The 18166-nt window shown below is 38.6% G+C and overlaps 2 protein-coding genes across 2 annotated transcripts in view; one reads left to right on the top strand and one right to left on the bottom strand.

The window, feature by feature from the left end:
* Nucleotides 1-1718: 1718 nt before the first annotated feature.
* On the top strand, nt 1719-3010 carry LOC122075833 (AT-hook motif nuclear-localized protein 28-like). The gene has a single exon (XM_042641002.1). The coding sequence runs from the start codon at nt 1928-1930 to the stop codon at nt 2894-2896; it is 969 nt and encodes a 322-aa protein (XP_042496936.1). The 5' UTR covers nt 1719-1927; the 3' UTR covers nt 2897-3010.
* Nucleotides 3011-14767: 11757 nt separating this feature from the next.
* LOC122076100 (ubiquitin carboxyl-terminal hydrolase 17-like) overlaps nt 14768-18166 on the bottom strand; it is a 7545-nt gene continuing 4146 nt past the window's right edge. Inside the window, exons 7-10 of the mRNA XM_042641393.1 lie at nt 16643-16727; nt 16348-16560; nt 15737-15798; nt 14768-15611 (exon numbers count right to left, since the gene is read on the bottom strand). Of these exons, the coding sequence (XP_042497327.1) occupies nt 14861-15611; nt 15737-15798; nt 16348-16560; nt 16643-16727 (1111 nt within the window). The 3' untranslated portion in view covers nt 14768-14860. The remainder of the gene's footprint in view (nt 15612-15736; nt 15799-16347; nt 16561-16642; nt 16728-18166) is intronic.

Genomic DNA, 18166 nt, shown 5'->3' with positions numbered 1-18166 from the left:
ATTATAAACCACGTCCTTCTTGTCACATTGGTCGGTATCTTATCAATTAGCAAATCTAACATGTGACCGCAATCCCATGGACTTTGTAGATACAAAGAGGATTACAGGGAGGAGGGAAAGGACAGGTTAGGGAGTTAAAGGGTAGGTGGTTTACGTTTGAAACCAAAAGATGAAAATAAATGGATGGGATTTTGTGGAAGGAGAGTCAAACAATATACTGATGCTGATCATAAATATCATTCATTCTCTCTTTTTTCGTACACTCCATTTGATTTGATTTGATTTGATTTCCTTTATAATCCTGACCCTCCATCACTCTTCTTCGGGTGGGAATTATTTTTCTCACTTAACTTTCTTTGATAAATTAATGTGTAATCAATATACAGTTTCAATCACATCAGTGAGAGGGAGAAGATAAAAAAAAAAAAAAAAAAAAAAATCAAAACAAAAGGCTTAAGAATAAACCCTTACCCTATGGAATTGTTGGGTTACAATGTTGTATTCTGTTGCCTGTATTTATGAATTATGAAGTATTGTTAAAATTTTTTATAACTTGAATTTTAAGGTTAAAGAGGAATCAACCCATTTTACATGTTTCTTTATTATTGGAGTCTTGATGAACTAAAGGATCCTCAGTTTATGAGAAGGTAACCTCTAACGAAAAAAAAAAAAAATTTAAGACTACAAGAATATTTCAATAATATATATTTATGAAGATTTCACTATAAGTTTGTAATGATACTTTTCTTTGATTCGAGAGGGTATAAATATAAATCTGTTATAATTATTCTCCATTGATATTTAATAAGATATTATCTCATTATAAACAATTTGACATGAACAATTTGTAATATTTAAATCTTTATCAAAAAAATATAATTTTAATATAATTATTTGTTTGCGATTTTTATTTATCTTCTTATCATTTCAGGTTTTGTTTTTTATATTCTGTACTCTCGTTCTTCCTAGATTTGATTTTTTCAATAAATTAAACATAAAAGACAATATATATGGAGCATGGTTTCAAGTTCTGGCATTATATCAGCCAAATTGATTATATCATATCGATATCGACTGAGATTGATCCTTGATTTTCAATTGATTCAGTAATTCAGGTAGTTGCAACCTGTATCATTTTAGGAATAAAATAGTAAAAATTACAAACTTATTCTAAAAAATAAAAAAGCAAAAGTGACTGACAGCAATCAGTTTCTCCAATGGTGATCTAATAAAATCGGTATCAGTCTGCCAATATCGGTACTGATACTGATACTGATAACAAAATCCATGATACGAAGAGAGAGAGAACATCGCTTGATTCAATCCCCCATAAACCAAAAGAGAGAACATCAGAACAGCCCATCAAAGTGTCACTGTCAATCCGCCCGTAGGCTCAAACGCAAACTCATACAGTTCTCTACTCTCTCTCAATAGGCGGTGAAATCGGTGAAGGCTTGGGGCAAAACCAAAAAAGATAATACGGAAAGACATGGGAAAGCAGAGAAAAAGAAGAAGATCGAAATCTCTTCCAGGTGTAGACCCCACTTCACCAGTTCACCCCGACCTCCACCTCCAGCCTGCGGCTTCATTAACCCTTTTCTTTGTTTCCAAGTTCAACCATCTTCCCTTCAAGACTTCAATTTCCCATCTCTCTCTCTCTCTCTCTCTCTCTCTCTCTAACTATTCCCACTTCCCCTTATTTATTTATTTCTTCTATATAACCCACAAACGAAACCAAATCCAAGCTCTCTCTCTCTCTCTCTCTCTGGTCGCTGTTTATATCTGATAACTTACAGCCTCTCATCTCTTTCTCCCTTGTTTGTTTTCGCCTTCTCTTCTCTCTCTTTTTCTTATTTTATGTTATTTTAAGGAGTGTGTCTGTTGTGTTGTCATTAATTGAGTGTTTTTTAAAAGAAATTCGAAGGAGATGAAAAGTGAATATGACGAAGGGAAGGGTGGAGTAGGAGGGAGTAACAACAATAGCATGTTCGCTAAACTCCACCAACAGAAGCTCCATCAACTGCACCACCACGTCGTCACCCGAGAATGCCACCACCCTTCCTCACAGCAACAGCAAACTTCCGAAGATGATGAGACCCGAAGCAGCGGCGGTGGTGGTGTTGGTGGTGGTGGTGGCGCCTCCACTAGGGCTATCATAATGAACAACCCTTCTGAAGTTACCACCACCACTAAAGGCGACGGCGCCACAATCGAAGTGGTGAGGCGACCAAGAGGCCGTCCCCCGGGCTCCAAGAACAAACCCAAGCCACCTGTCTTCATCACACGCGACACCACCGACTCCACCGCCTTGCGCCCACATGTCCTCGAAGTCCCTGGTGGCCTAGATGTCGTCGACGCCCTTGCACGCTTTGTCCATCGACGGAACATCGGCCTCTGCGTCCTGACCGGCTCCGGCACCGTAGCTAACGTCACCCTCCGCCAGCCATCCCCTACTCCTGGCGCTACAGTCACCTTTCATGGCCGATTCGATATTCTCTCCATATCTGCTACTTTGCTTCCACCGTCTTCGTCTTCAATACCCTCTTCTGCGAATGCCTTCACTATATCGCTCGCTGGTCCGTCTGGGCAGATCGTAGGAGGGTCCGTTGCTGGGTCTCTACTCGCGGCTGGAACAGTTTATATAGTCGCTGCGGCGTTTAGTAATCCTTCTTATCACCGGCTACCTGAAGAAGATGAGTTGCAGAGTCCCCTTTCGGGTAAAGCAGATCAGTCTCCGTCGGGTTCGGGTGGTGGTGGCGAGGGAAGCCATGGCCATCCAGGTCCACCTCCTGCTCCTGCGGAACCATGTGGTGTTTCAATCTACAGCTGCCATCTTCCTTCGGATGTGATTTGGGCCCCAACCGCCCGGCAACCACCACCGCCACCTCACTTTTGATTTCATCCATCTTTTGCCCTTTTTTTGTAAAAAACCCTTTTGGGTTTTCTTCTGTTTTTCTTACTTACTTTGTTTAGCTTGTTAGCTTGTGAATTCAGAATTCATTCTCTGCAATTTGTTTCTTTTTTTCAGTAATTAGTCTTCTTTTTTAAGCTTAATCCATTTTTATAGATTTTAAGAGAGAGAAGGAGGAGGTAGCAAGAAAGAAAAATGAATAGTTGTATTGCTTAAGCAAGTAAACTTTCCCAAAATTTCATGTTTCCAGAAAGAAAGAGAAGGCTCACCCTTCCTCCTTTTAATGGGCTCTAACGTCCAAATCATTCGTTCCTTCCTTTCCTACCTGTCCTGTTTCTTCCTTTTCTCTCTTAAATTATTAATACTTAGTAGTTAGTAGGGTATAAAATGAGGAGGACCTCTCTCTCTCTCTCTCTCTCTCTCTCTCTCTCTCTGGGTGTTTACTCATTACGGTGGAGGGTTGCGGGGGCTGGGGTATGAGTAATGGAGTTGCGTTGGAGTTTGAGACTGATCACATCTGCTGCTGCTACTGCTACTGCAACTGCAGCCAGCTGCAGCACTGGGCTAGTGGGCTGAGATAATGGGGTTCAGGTTTCCCTATTTAGCTTCTTGTGCTGTTAGGGACCAGCACTGCTGCAACCACTGCTACAACCTGTAAGGCTTGACCCACTGCACCAGATTGTTTATCACTCTTCTCTTTGGATAAAGTGAGAACATGGTTTGATGGTGTTTGCCAGGTCTATTCTCAGTGTAACAGTGAAATCAGTGTCACAGAGCAAAGATAAAAGAGAGAGAAAGGACCTGCGACAGAAACCGTGTCACGCGAAGTTTTGCTTTTGTGCATATTTGGATTGCTTTGATCTATGACAATCGGCTTTCTTTCACGCCAAAAGTCTTCTGGATTATTTCTCATTCGAACTTGAAAGTTGGAAGCTCTGCTCTACACACTTCTGCTCTGAGCTTTCCCTACTATCAACGGTGGAAAAATGAAAAACCCATTTTGGTGGGTCCATTAAAATGTTCAAAGATGGAAGCCATTGTCATTCCTCAACATGGGTTTGCTTGCTTAGGTGTTAAAATTGGGTACTGTAATCACGCTGTAGTGAGTTGAAGTTCACATCACTTACCCTATTTGGATTTTGGCTTTGAGGATAAGCTTGCTAGAGAAACAATCTGGAATATGGGTTTACTTGCATGCTAAGAGTTGCCATCTTTAAGATACTTTTGGTCCATCTGATGCACTTTTTTTGCTGTTGATGGGAATCTGTTACTCTCATCCCGGACTAGAATTCTGATCCAAACAGTTTAGAATTTTTTGTAAACAAATATCTCCCATGATATTTCTTTCAAGGCTTCATCTGATTAAGGAAAAAAGACTTGATTAATTTTAAAATGGATTATTCTCTATGAACAAAAAGTGATGTTTTGAGATTATTCTTATTGAAATGGTATAGCAGGAAAAAGCAGAAATGCAAATGGTCACTTGATTCCCGTTCAGGACCTGTTTCCTTTAGGAAGAAAGCAGGCTAATGAGAAATGGGTTTGGGTTTGGCCAGATTAGCATTGAGCCTGTTCTTGTTTGTTTTGGGTTTGTCTTCAAGCCTTGCTGAAGTACATCCATTGACCACTCTAATTTCATAATTGATTTCACCTTTGTTCTTGGGTGGGTGAGGGATTTCTGGTTATATTGCTATGTATTTCTTCATAATTCTCACTCTTCTGACTTCTGAAATCAACTTCAAAATCCAAGTTTTGAACAACTGAAGGAGTCAGCTACTCATCCTTACAATGCCAGTAACTAGGGGCCGAATTCTTTGACCCAACCTGGAAATATACTTTTTTGAATATTTTCTTACAAAATAAACTCTTTGATATGCAAATCTGCTTAATCAAATCTGACTTCAACCCAGAAGTCATACTAGAGCTCGGATCACTTATCAGCACACACATGAAGGCTTTACATACGGTTTCGTGACAACGCATATCCTTTACGTTTCATAAATTTTCTTCTAAACATTCTTAATGACAGCATGGAAGGGGCATTTATAGAAGCTGAAGAACACCTATTGTCACGAAAATTGTAGGTGAAGCCGTGAAGCCTTCATAAACATGTATGTTTTTTTTTTTTTTAGTAAAAACATGTATGGCTATCATGGTGCATGGTATCGAATTGGGTATCAATCAATATAAAAAATGATATAATACCATTATGGTATTGGCATGGATTAGTCGGATAAATTTACCCTTGATTTTAATTTTAAGAATGGAGGTGTTGACTGTTTACCTTTTTCTCTTTGGGGGGGGGGGGTGTTGGGTTTTGTAACTTTGAAATATTTGTTGAGAAAATTAAACTGAAAGAGGAGAAATTTTTTTATTTTTTTTATTTTACATTTCTCACATTACAAAGGAAAACTTTGGAAAAATAAAATTAGGAGAAAGCTAGTTAGATTGGTTCACTCCCTCTCATTAAAATTCTTGAACAGCCAAACAATTATGAATAATTTTGTCAACTATTTCTGTAGATATTCTTCAAGTAACTACATAATGATTGGAGAAACATTTTTCATTTCTTTCCTTTTCTTCTCTTCCGTGAAAGCAACTAAACATAGGGTAGACTTAAATTGAAGGAGCTCCTTGCCTCCTTGTAACCAAAGTTTCTTTTCTTTCCTTTTCATCGAGAAAGCAACCAAACATAAGGTAAGTAAACTTAAATGAGGGAGCTCCTTTGAATTAGAATGACGAAATTTTTTTGTTGTAACCAAGGTTGGTTAAAACTTTATTATTTTTGCCTTTTTAGTATAATATCTATATATTTTTAATGAGAATAAATCTTGTCATTTTATATAAATAATTTTTCAATTTTTTAAAAACCTTGTTTTACCCTCGCATTAATACTGTATTAAATAAGTTTTAAAAATAAAACAATAGATAATTAAAATAAAATTATAATTTCTTAATTCACCATTTTAACAAATTGTTCCAAACAATGAATAAGACTTGGATTCACAAGCATACTTATTGTACAGTCAAAGTTAGCTACGAGATCTTCTTTAAAAAAAAATAATATAACAAATAATTAAGAGAGGAGATCACAACTTACCATATAGCAGTACATGGGCAGGTCTATGTGATAGAATCATACTTTCATTTTATTGGTAAAATCTAATTAGCCAAATGATTACTAATAGTGGCTCAAGGTTGACTCATGATCACCACAGAATTACAAAATTACCCTTTTTCTGAATCTACTACCTATCTAACTATACCCAATAGAAAGTTTTTTATTTTTTGGCAAATTTTCCAATAGAACTTTAACTGGGGGAGGAAGAGGAAGAGAGGGAAGGGGAAAGGGATGCCTTATGACACAAATGAAGACTAATAGGATCTACCCACAAGGCACCATTAAACTCAACAATTGTCTTCATTCCCTCAAATATTCAACCATGCCCAAATATGTTTCCTCATCATATTCAAGAGAATTGAAAGGAAAATAACACAAAAAAAAAAAAGGGTTTCTGCCATGGTCATGTAGAAGAGCTGAGGAATCTTTGCCGTGGTCGTAACATGACCATTGGATATCTTAACTGTTACTCTCTCTCTCTCTGGAGAAAGTCAAAAACTATGACTTCCAGCCAGTACTTCAACGTTGGGTTCTATCCTCCCGAGTTAGTTTCAACTTTCAAGAATAACTAGTCTTCCTTCTAAAACTTATTCCACTAAACCGGCTAATAACGTTTTTTAGATCAAAATTAACACATACGGATTTATATATATAGAGAGAGAGTTAAAAGGGAGGTGAAACCAACCATTATAATGATTGTGATTAAGAAAGAGATCAAAGAAGTGATAAAGAGCATCTTCTTGGCTTCATTCCAGTGGCAAAGAATTTTGGTCCCTTCTTTTCCTGTTTTGGGTTCCTTTGTTCAAACTCAAACATCAACATTTTTCTGATCAAGATGCAATGTACCAGGCGTCAGGTACGAGAGATGAGAGAGATGAGCCCACGAGACAACAACTATACCTTTTGTCTATGACGTGTTTGGACTTATAAGGCCCAGAAAGGAAAGATTTGAATTGGCCACCACCCCCAAGTAGATATAATTATTTAGATCCTTGATGTGACCCTCGATAGGTGTTTGTGTCACCACTTTGTTTAGCAACGCGACAAAAGCTAGTGCATCACCCCACCGGCTCCGCCCCACCACCGCAACCTCATCTTCTACAGAAACACTCTTTAGTTGTTCTCCATTAATTAATCTCAATCTTCTTTTCTTTTAGGAAGGATTAAGGATCTTTCTTATGGGTCTAGAACTAGATTGATTAAGAAGCAAGTAATGTCCTCTGATTCTGAGCCTTTTAGAGATTACATTTGGAACCCAATTAAGCAAATACGACAAAGTCACCCAACTGAGCAATCCCAAATCTGTGAGAGAACAGTGGCTTAAACAAGTTCCTTTGAAAGTACTTTAACCAAGAAAAAAAATTAAAGTTTGATTGGAATATGAAAAGATCACGTGGATTTGAATTGTGGGGAATGAATTTCCTGGATTATGGTGGTCGGTGAAGATGGGATGAGGCTGCCATCAAATGCATGGCTTTTGTAACACCAAGAAACAGTGCTGCCAGCAGACTCCGAAGCTCCATTAGAGCACTGCCGACTAGGGTTTGTTTTCTGTGTATCGCATGATATAACTAGGCCCAAGGGGCTTGCCAAGATCACGTAGAGAGAGAGAGAGAGAGAGAGAGCTTCAAATGACAAAAGTGATTGAGACATAAAAACAAGTGATTGAGACAAAAGTGAGCCATAAAAACACGATTACTATGCTCATAATCCAATGAGCCATGCAAATCCATTATCGTTAGAAATACATCCATCAAACTTGGTTTTTATCTATTATTTAAATTTTTTCTTTTTACACATTATTTAAATTAATTTATTATGCATGATCATTTACGGGCTATGATTGTCTTTAGGTTTTCAATTAAAAAAAAAAATAGACATCCTATTTATGACCATGGATTCTCCAAGTTTTTTCTCATTGCTGAGAATTAAAAATTTTCCCCCAAGCTTGGCCAATAGATTGGCCCCAACCTTATTAGGAAGAGCATCACAACATCCAACAAGTTGTCTGGAAAGTCATTTTTGACTCTCTCCTGCAATACCCCAAAAAGATCTTGCCTTGCTACTTAAGCAAAACTAAAAGAAATGAAAGAGAGTATCAGATATCACCATGTACTTTTACTCTGGTAATTAAAGATCCTTTAGTTATATCATAAACCCACATCTTAAATTGGTATCATAATTAATTATGAAATAACTTCTTTTGAAATTTATGGAAGGATTGGTTTTTCTAAAACGTTGGTCAATGAAAATCATCGTAACCGTATACAATAGGGGGAGAAATAGGGTTAAATTTGAATCCTTCCATCATTCCACCATTAGTGACGGTAAACTGTCACTAGAATTTTTTTTTTTTAATTCATATTTAACTTTTTTTTTTTATATAAAATTCAGTCACACAATGCGTACGACAGGGTTCAATCTCGTGACCTCCTCCCCTGAGTGCCGGCTTCACAAGTCGAAGCTACCATCACTAAGCTATCCAAGTATTCGTGTGCCACAGACCTTCACACTAGCAAACCCTACTTCAAGTTACAAATTTAAAACTTATTTATTTTGCCATGTGAACTAGTTATTGAGCCATTATAGAAGTTGAATATTAAAAGTTCCTAAGATGACATTGGCAGAATCGAAGAAAAAAAAAATGGAAGTCATGATTGGCTTACAATGAAATTGAGGCTCATATGCACCATCACCGGCGAGGTTAGCATTATCATATCCCTTTCAAGGGATTGCTTGTTGGTTGTTCAAACTTTTTGACTTATTAAACAACACTTCGAAGGCAAGAACATGTTTGTCAAAAGAAAACCATCATGGAGGTATTGAATTTATTATCAAGGATCATCAAGGTCATGGCTGTGTGACAATATTTGAATCGTTAAATTTTCAATGTTTTAATTTTGAGGGGGAGGCGTTGGTGAGACAAAATGGAATGTTAAAGTGATTCCTGAATGTTTTGATTTCTTGTGGTGGAACAAGATTGTAAGGAGTTTTATTCGTACATCATGGGAGTACCATTGTTGTTTCTCTCCTCACTCAACTGGTGATTGAGGATATTTCCTATATTTCTTCTTAGTTCTTGAAACGTAATTTTCAATATTTATTAGGGAGACAACTCTATAATAGACTCCTTAGCTTGAAAAACTTTGTCACTGTCTATTATGAGTAAGACGATTTGATCAAATTCTACTCCGTGATTAATGGAATCATGTAATTAGACACTTACGAGTTTCGCTTATTCTTATGAATACAATTATGATAAAAAAAAAAAAAAAAAAAAGCACATGTAAGGTTAGCATTTTTATCCCTTTCAATTGATTGCTACTTGCTTTTCAAAAATTTTAACTTATTAAACTACTTTTTTTTTGGGGGGGGGGGTGTATATCCACAAAACTTGAACCGAAAAAGCTCATGGTTTTCTCATTTCTAACATGGGGAAGTTGATTTGTTTATTGATTTTTCATTCCTGACATGTGGAATGGTTTTAATTCCTATATTCCTTGTCTTGCTAAACAAGCTAAGAATAAGTGAAAATCTATTGGGTATGGTTTTGCTAAGGATTCTTTATATGAGTAAATCTCTATATTTACACATAAGAATGCCTTAAGTAAATATAATAATTAAGCCCCCAAAGAAAATAAATTTATTAAAATCAAGCAAATATAACCTACTGGCATGAAAATAGTTAATTTCACCCTAGTCCATCAGATCATCATAGAATTCAATCAACTTATTAATGAATAATAACATTTCAAGACTTTTTAAAATAATTTTTAAATCATGTCACCACATATAGAATTTCAAGTCAAATCATGAACATATAATTTCTCTTTTGATATTCTCCAGCTCATATCATGGGAAGTAAACTTTTTATCGAGCATCTCTTTCATTCACAGGTAAATATTAAGACTCTAGTGTACTAATATATATTTAGCAGTGGCAATTGTTAGTGCATTGAAACCCTTAATACTTGTTGCGTGTATATACAACTAAGAGTCATTCATTCTAGCATTCTCAAGTTTTCGAATTCAATGTACACATATATGCTTCCTCACACTTGTGTTTGAAATCACCATTCCTAACAACACATAGTGCGACAATCATGTGAGCATAATGCCAATTCCGTCCTTCATAGTGTGCCCAATATGTGGTTAACTTTTGACCAATTTCGGAGCCCATGTCTCTACTGTGAAAAATTAGGTTTAGCCAAAACTTATCAAGAACATTAGTCCACAAAATTTGAGTAGAAATACAGCAGCGGACTTTACTTTTAATTGATTTATGCATCATTAATATAGATGGCTAAGTAATTAATACAACATTACAAACTAAAAGAACTTCTAGACTTCAAATATTAGGCGACAATCAGCAAAAGAAAGAGTCCATGCATATATGATTATTTCAAGCATTATTTAATATAGTCAATTAAAAAATAGATTGAAAAATAAAAGATAGGAAAAAGAATACTTCCTGCTGGACCGTGTGGCCTGAAACCAACATTAACAGGGAATGAGGTTTGTAATTCATAGGTTTAGGGCATCATTTTACGTCTTTATGACTGGACACAACGACCACACAACTAGGAACATTCTTTCGCCCTAATAAAATTTTGAAATAGCAACGAAAGAACATACAATGGGAAGACAGAGTTCTTAAGAACACATTTTTGTCTTTAATTCCTTTCCACATTGAAAATTTGTTGGGAAAGAAATATGATATTATTTAAAGGGACTCATAAAGAAAAAGATTGTAACTTACAACACCGAAAGAGTCTTCATCATCGACAACCTTGACTCTTTCCTCTAGAGAGAGAGAGAGAAGTTGACCTACAGTGGCATCTTCTAATGTACATTAACTTTGACTCATTTTAAGCAAAAGAAAAGAATATCTTTGAGGAAAATATAAGCTTTATAAAAGAAAAAGGAAGGGACCAAGAAGATAAGAAATTGAACATTTTTTTGACAGAAAGTGAAAACAAAAACAAAAACAAAAATAAGAACAAAAATAAAAATAAAAACAAAAAAAAACAAAAACTAGCATCTCTAAAACGAAGTCCGACCAATTTTGGACAAAGAAAACTGTTTCTCGAGCTAACTAACTTAGGAGTCATTTTGTTAGAAAATCAGAAAGCTAACCTCGCTGATTCTGTGGGCTTGATATATTATTTTTTATCCCTCTGTTTTTACAGCTAATCCCCAGTGGGTTTGCTCGGCTGGTTTAGGATGTAATGTGTTTCGATTATAGGGTTTTAGGTTCAACTCCTCATAAATGAAGCGTTACACGGTGAAAGGATGTTTCGTCTAATCAGGTTTACCTCAGGGCCTGAATCATAAACAATGGCAGGTTCTAGGGTTTCTTGTTAGAAGAAAAAAAAAAAAAAAAAAATCTAATGTGGCTAGTAGGGACACATGACAGTGAAGGACATGAGATCATTTGTGAGATTAGCCCTTCAATCATTTTGAAGGGAATTGAGTTTTGGGACACTTGTGCCTGCTTACTGTCAATGTTTGAAACACCTTGAAAGCTCACGAAAAGCCAAGCATGAGAAAACTCCAACGATGTAGTGAAATGAAGGTGAGTGAAAGTTTAAGTGTTAGAGGGTTGATGTCTTGCATTATGTAGATTGAGTTGTTGATTATTTTTCAAGAATTGTTAACAATTTGAAAATGAACATAAGGATAATTCGGAAAATTTGTATCTTTGTTTCCTTATAAATTGTTGTGACGATGGGCTATTGGAAATTCTTTGTAAACACCCTGCATGAGGAAGAGAGCCCATAATTCTTTCTCCATTGTTCGTGAAAATTACTCTCTATTTCTTTCCTTATAAATTGTAGTGATGATGGGTTGTTGGAAATTCTTTATAAACACCATGCATGAGGAAAAGAGTGCATAACTTTTTCTCCATTGTTCGTGAAAATTACTCCCATCTCTCTATGATCGTAAACACATTGTCGAACCACGTAATTCCTTACAATGTGATTGTGTGATTATTTTTCTTTTTGTTTATTTTGTTTTCCAGATCATGAATGGATTTCAGTTTCTACAAAAATAAATTCCTCGAAACTCCTATTCCATTAAATTCAAGTGCATACTCTCAAGAGGTCACCATTTGAATTTCCTGATAGACTTCTCTACTTGGCATAAAACTCACAAAGTTGGACACATTTTTCAGGAAAAATAAAATTGTGACAACATCGAGCTGCAGTTTTGTGAGACCTTGTCATATAGAACTATAACGTGTATGACCTTCGATTTGTCCATTGATGGGCCCCAGCTCCCCAGACAGCCATCCCATCCCATGGACAACTTGCCCATCTCCCTATTAACTGATGGTGATATAAGGCCCAGTCACCCAATTTGGTAATGCACAAGTTGGACCACTTTACAGTCCCAGTTGTAAATTGTAATTTCAAAGTAAGGATTGAAAATGAAAGAGGATTAGTTGGACATGGACGGGACATGTACTTACTACTGCATTGTTTTCAGACCCTGCTTCCATGTGACGATAAATTGAAGGAAGTCACGAATCAAAGATAGATAGATAAACACCAACTCCATTACCAGTACTACTACCCCACAATAATAGCAACAACTAACATCTGATCAACCCCTTTAATGCACATCTTCTATGGGGAAAAACCTCTCCAACTAGTCCCTCACGCGGTTACACTTGCCTTTGTTAGATCAAACACCAAGAAACACGAATAAAGAAAGATAATAGATCCGTACGACACAGAGATTTAACGAGGTTCACACACCAGGGTGGTGTGCTACGTCCTCGGGCGAAGAAGAAGATGATCCACTATGCAGAAGAAGGATTACACCCTAGCAGCGGCGAGGAAGAACTCGCCCTGAAACCCTAGCTTCGTGAAAACCCTAGAATACAATGAATCTCAACAAGCAACAGTACATTATATATATATACTCCAAATAACGGTTCGACCCATCGGGTCGCGATCGATCCGGTCGAACCATACCGCGGGGGCTACGCCCCCGCACCCCCATACAAGACGAGATCAGTGATGATAGGCCCAAGCCCTCTGCTTCCATCACAGATCTCATAAAATTTCCCATTCGGATCGCCACCAAAATATGTCAGATCGGGTCAATCTTCAAAACAGGTCAAGAATTCGAGACAAACTTAACAGCCTTCATTTCATGGCCTCTCATACTGGAGTCTTTGGCCAGCTTTCTTTTTCTCTTTCTAGATTTACATTTTGGAATACTAAGTCCACAGTCAGGTGAGGTGAGGTGAGGTGAGAGGTGACAGGAAGTAGATATTGGTGCAAAAGATAAGAGCGGTGCTGCGGCCTGGGTGGTGGGTCGGTGACGGGACTTGACTAATTCTAATGGCTGAAGAAATTTGACTTTGTTGGTCATTACTCTCTCTCTCTCTCTCTCTCTCTCTACTACTGTTACTACTAGTAGTTTGGTCTTCTTGTACTTTTCTTTATTGCTTTGTAGTTGTCCTCCATAGCTGGAGATTTGTCCTCAACTTAGTGCACAAGTGTGTGCAGCTCATGCTAATCGTTTGGCCGGCGGAGGGAGACACCATTATAATTCCAAATGCCCAGCGGAGCCCTTGATTCTTGGAGAAGAAATATGAAAAAGCAAGTGATATTGGCCTTGGAAGGGAGAAATATTATGAGTGTCCCTAGACAAAAAAGCAAGCCCAGAACCCAAAAGACACTCCCTCTGTAGTGGACCTGGCCGGACACTAATGAAACTGTGCATGCTTTCTTTTCCGAAGGAAGGGGAGGAATACTTGACGACATGTCCCCTCATTCCCCTTTTCCTTGCACAGATCGCTGCGAAATGGAAGCTACCGTCTTCGACTCATCAGAGCTGTTTCTTTTCTAACTTTCCCTATCTTTGATTGAGGGGTAAAGGCCTAGATGCTTTGCCAGTTTTCGCTGCCTGCCGGCCCTGTACTCGCAAGGAACACAGTCATCACTTGATGGCAGAGACTTCTTTTTTTTTTTTTTTTTTGGTGGAAGATGATGAGAGACTTCCACTGCTCACGGTTCGAGCACCAATAAATGAAATCCAGAACCATCTCTGAACAGTGAGACCCAGATGCTTTCACTAATGGTATGGTAAATTTTTCAAAGAGTGAAATAACCCCACTTTTGATATCAATTCAAATGGACTAGTTGATATAACGAAATTGTAGCTATCTGCCCGGTTGAAATAGCCTCACAACATTCCTGGGGTTCTCGTTCCTTCCCCCCTCCCCCAATTTCGGGAGCTTCGTGCACAGGATACAGCCTTTGTAGATATCTGCCTCCAAGTTCTTGAACATTCCTTCTCGTACTCTTATTTGTTCTTGCAATTCTATTTCACTGTAGAAGCTGATAAACATGCAATGAAGGCAATGAACCATGGGAGAGGTTTCCATTCACCTGTAGAGTAGGGTTCAGCCACCAATCTCTAGGATCATTAATGCTCCCCAAACCCTAACCCTTGCGCGAGACCCTCTCAACACCATCAAAGGCATCACCCTTGACCGTGGCTGAAGGAAATCTCGGTCCATGAAATAATCTTATGTACTGGCTCACCAGAGGTAGAGCTGATTAGTAGAAAAATATAATACTACTAAACCAAGCCTATGCAATCTGCAACCTTCGGTTAGAAACACAAACACATGATTTCACTCGCCCAACCCCACTTTTTGAAATAACTGTCTTGAGAAGCATACCCAGGCACCCACTGATCCCCACACGCACATACACATACAAAGCAAAATGGTTAGCCAACTTTTTCTATTAAATCAGCAAAAGTGTTACTTACAACTTAACCCTTATTATCCACTCCGCAACTCAACCATTAATAAAATGTTTGAGTCGGTCTTTCCCGAGTAGATCTTCTCAATGATACACCGGATCTCACATCATTAACCCAACCTAATTTCTTCGAGTCAGTCTCCCTACAACTACTACATCTACTACTACTGCTACAGCGGTTTGTTGACTTTCTACATTGTTTAATTGTGTCCGAGTGTGAAAGGGAAGGGCAACCCTTCCCTTGTGAATCCTGTTTCCTACTGCTCTCTCGAGGCTGTCTCATCAAAATTCCATCAGCCTCTGGCACTGAACCAGGAATGTGAGCTAGATACCCACTTCTCTCAGGAGAACCTGTTTCGTGCCTCATTAAATTCACCGGGGAAGAAAGTGAGCATAACGAGGAAGAGGAACCATCCGAGTCTGATGAGACCCCCAAAGGAATATTCCAACTGCGTCCTGCATCCCCAAATATGTAATCAGAGAAATCATCAGTGCTGGTCGAGTCCCTCGTGCTTTCAGTACTGCAGGAGCCTTCATCTGAGCAGCTGAAGAGGGAAGAATTGTCACTCAATGAATCAAAGCTAGCAGCACCATCCTTTGTCATCCGAGGAGAGTAGCCTTCAGGCGCCCTATGTGTCATAGCAGGGCCGGTGCTTGGAACCATGTTAGTTCTTGACTTGGATGTGGTGTTTTTTCCATTGTTGTTAACAGCTTCTGAGCATCTGCTTCCTTTCATTTTGCTATCACTGGATATCATTGATTTCCTAATCAAACTTGGGGCCCGTGGAGAGAACCTACCAGTGAAGCATTTAAATTAGACCATCACCAGCAATCAGACAACCTAAAATGTACAGGCTTTTCATTCTTTTTTTCGGGTTGGGGGGGGGGGGCGCAATAGGCATGTGCAGAGAAATGTTACCTGGCATAAAGAAGCATGTATGCCCCCTTTGATAAGACCCTCTCAAGCTCAACAGGTTTTACCTACACATTCATGGCCAGTATTGTTGTCAGGACTCTGGCATTGCTAATATTGTTCGTTTGTCAGCAGAATACATTAACCACATGAAACGGCCAATAAAAATAGAGAACCCAAAGGTTAGGAAGGCAGCTAATCGGTAAAGCACAACTGCAAAATAAAGCACCCAGCAGGGTACGCGACCCTGCACCAAAAGCACCCTACCAATCAGAACTTCAAGGCCAAAAGATTTATCATGATAAACCAATATTGATTTCATAGATGATTTACTATATTTACTTTCAACCAATCAATAGATGTGAGACATCTAATGGTTATAACAGTCCAAAAGCTGAACTCTCATAAGAAATTGAAGATGGGGCAGATCTTTAGTGCACTTCTTTCAGGGTCATATTTCATAGCTAGGCCCATAAGGCCCAAAGCTTCTACAGTTAATTCATTCAAATATAATCCAGGACCCCACAGTAGAGACATTCTAATATGGAGAGGAGATTCAAAAATTCAAAAGAAATGTATTTTAAAAGGATAGAGATAATGAGAAATACGAAACATACTGTGCTGTCATCAATCTTGAACCATTTCCCCTGGGAATTTCTAACATAACACACGTAGTGACCAGAAAATGCAGCATTCATAATGTCCAAGTGAACAACAACTGCATAAAGCCGGTATATGGGGGACTTGTCGCTTGTCCCACTCATATATGGAGCCAAATTCAGGATCTCTGGAAACTGTACCGACTTATTGAGCTTTCCAAATTTACCAGACTGCAAAGCATGGACAACCAAGCAAGACTTAAAAGCCTGAAAATTTTATATTCGAATGTCAGACGTATGAAGAATTAATTACCTGAAATCGCTTTAAAACAATTGTGAGGATATTTGGAGCTTCCAACACTGTCAACTTCTTTTTTGCTTTCTCATAGGATTTACATCTGGTAAGATTTTTCCTTTTTCAGTCAATAGCATACTAAAAAATTACAAAGTTTAAGAGTAGCGACAAATGTGAATGCATAAAAGCATTCTTTCTTTCAATGTCCATGCCCGCAAGGAAAACAGAAACTCGCAAGTGAATCGGTCAATCAGGGAGGAACAGGCAGTCAGATGGAGGCATGGAAGCAGCAGTACTACTATTACCGTTGAAATAAAGGCCACACTGGAACATGCATGGGAAAGCAAAAGCACAGAAAAAACAAATGACAAGATTGAACGAATGGCATAATGATAAAACTTCTGTAACCTTTATTGCAACATTTGGCACACTCTATTTACTATAGATCTAAAATAAAAAAATAGAAGAAAGAACACCGCCAGGCTGCATAGCGTACAGTAGGACTTCCCTGTGTCTAGCTCTCTCCTCCCTCCTATGAAATGACATATCTACCCCTATTGTGGGAGGAGAGAGACATAGGGAGGCACTAGCATACGCTATGCAGCCAGCCAGGGAACTCAATCCCCTAAAAATATAATAAAAAGTCCAATGTATGTTCTTTATGGTTTGATTCAACGCTCTTTGATGCAATCCTGGTTTCAAAACCCTGCTTTGGATCACTATGTGCCCACCCAGACATGAATTTAGGAATCGGTATGGATCTGCCATATCCGGCTGATTCATCAGTATCGTCTGTGACCAATACCCGACACCTGACCGATACGGTGTATTGAACTTCTGATTTGGATTTGGGTCGATATGTACGGTATTGGCATCAGTATCGGTGGTGACCAGCAAGCGTCAATTGAACAATCAAGTTCTGAAATTGCTCTAGGCAGAAGGCTGTAACTTGATTCTGGTTTCAGGTAATGGATCCATCCATCAACAGGGATGGTTTCAGCAGCCAAGGCTCTAAAGCTAGACTGCTAGAGTCACCTTAGGTAGGGAAACTCTCACCCAAAGCCAGATACAGAAAAGGAAAAGTAGGGAGGAACTCTCTTTATGCCTGAACCCAATTTATGTTAGACAAGTAACGATGGTTGGAAAGCAGGAAGAAGGGAGGAAAAGACCCAAAAGCAGAGTTTTGGAACCCAGGGTTGCAATACTCCTCCCAGCCTAGTTTTTTGCCCGGCACCAAAATGGACACTTCTGCCCCCTCAGGTGACGATGAATCCTCCCAAGTCAGTGGCACACCCACTTCCAAATCTGTAAGCATGTATGAACGCAGAATTCCATGGGGAGGGGCAATGGGTCTGGGTAATCTAGTCTTTGAGTGGTAAATAGGCATGCAGGGAATATAAAGATAAAAGCAGGTCCAAGAGTAAGCCTGTCTGACTATAATTACAGTGGCATCTCATTCTAAAGACCAGCCCAAACAGTATATGAGCCAGGTCCTAACAATTGGATGGGATGAAAGTGCCACCCCCCCCCCCTCCACCCCCT

This window comes from Macadamia integrifolia, chromosome 4 (assembly GCF_013358625.1).
Source record: "Macadamia integrifolia cultivar HAES 741 chromosome 4, SCU_Mint_v3, whole genome shotgun sequence".
In the NCBI taxonomy this organism is placed as follows: domain Eukaryota; kingdom Viridiplantae; phylum Streptophyta; class Magnoliopsida; order Proteales; family Proteaceae; genus Macadamia; species Macadamia integrifolia.
The sequence above is the reverse complement of the archived record's forward strand: the minus strand, read 5'-3'. Positions and strand labels throughout refer to the sequence as shown.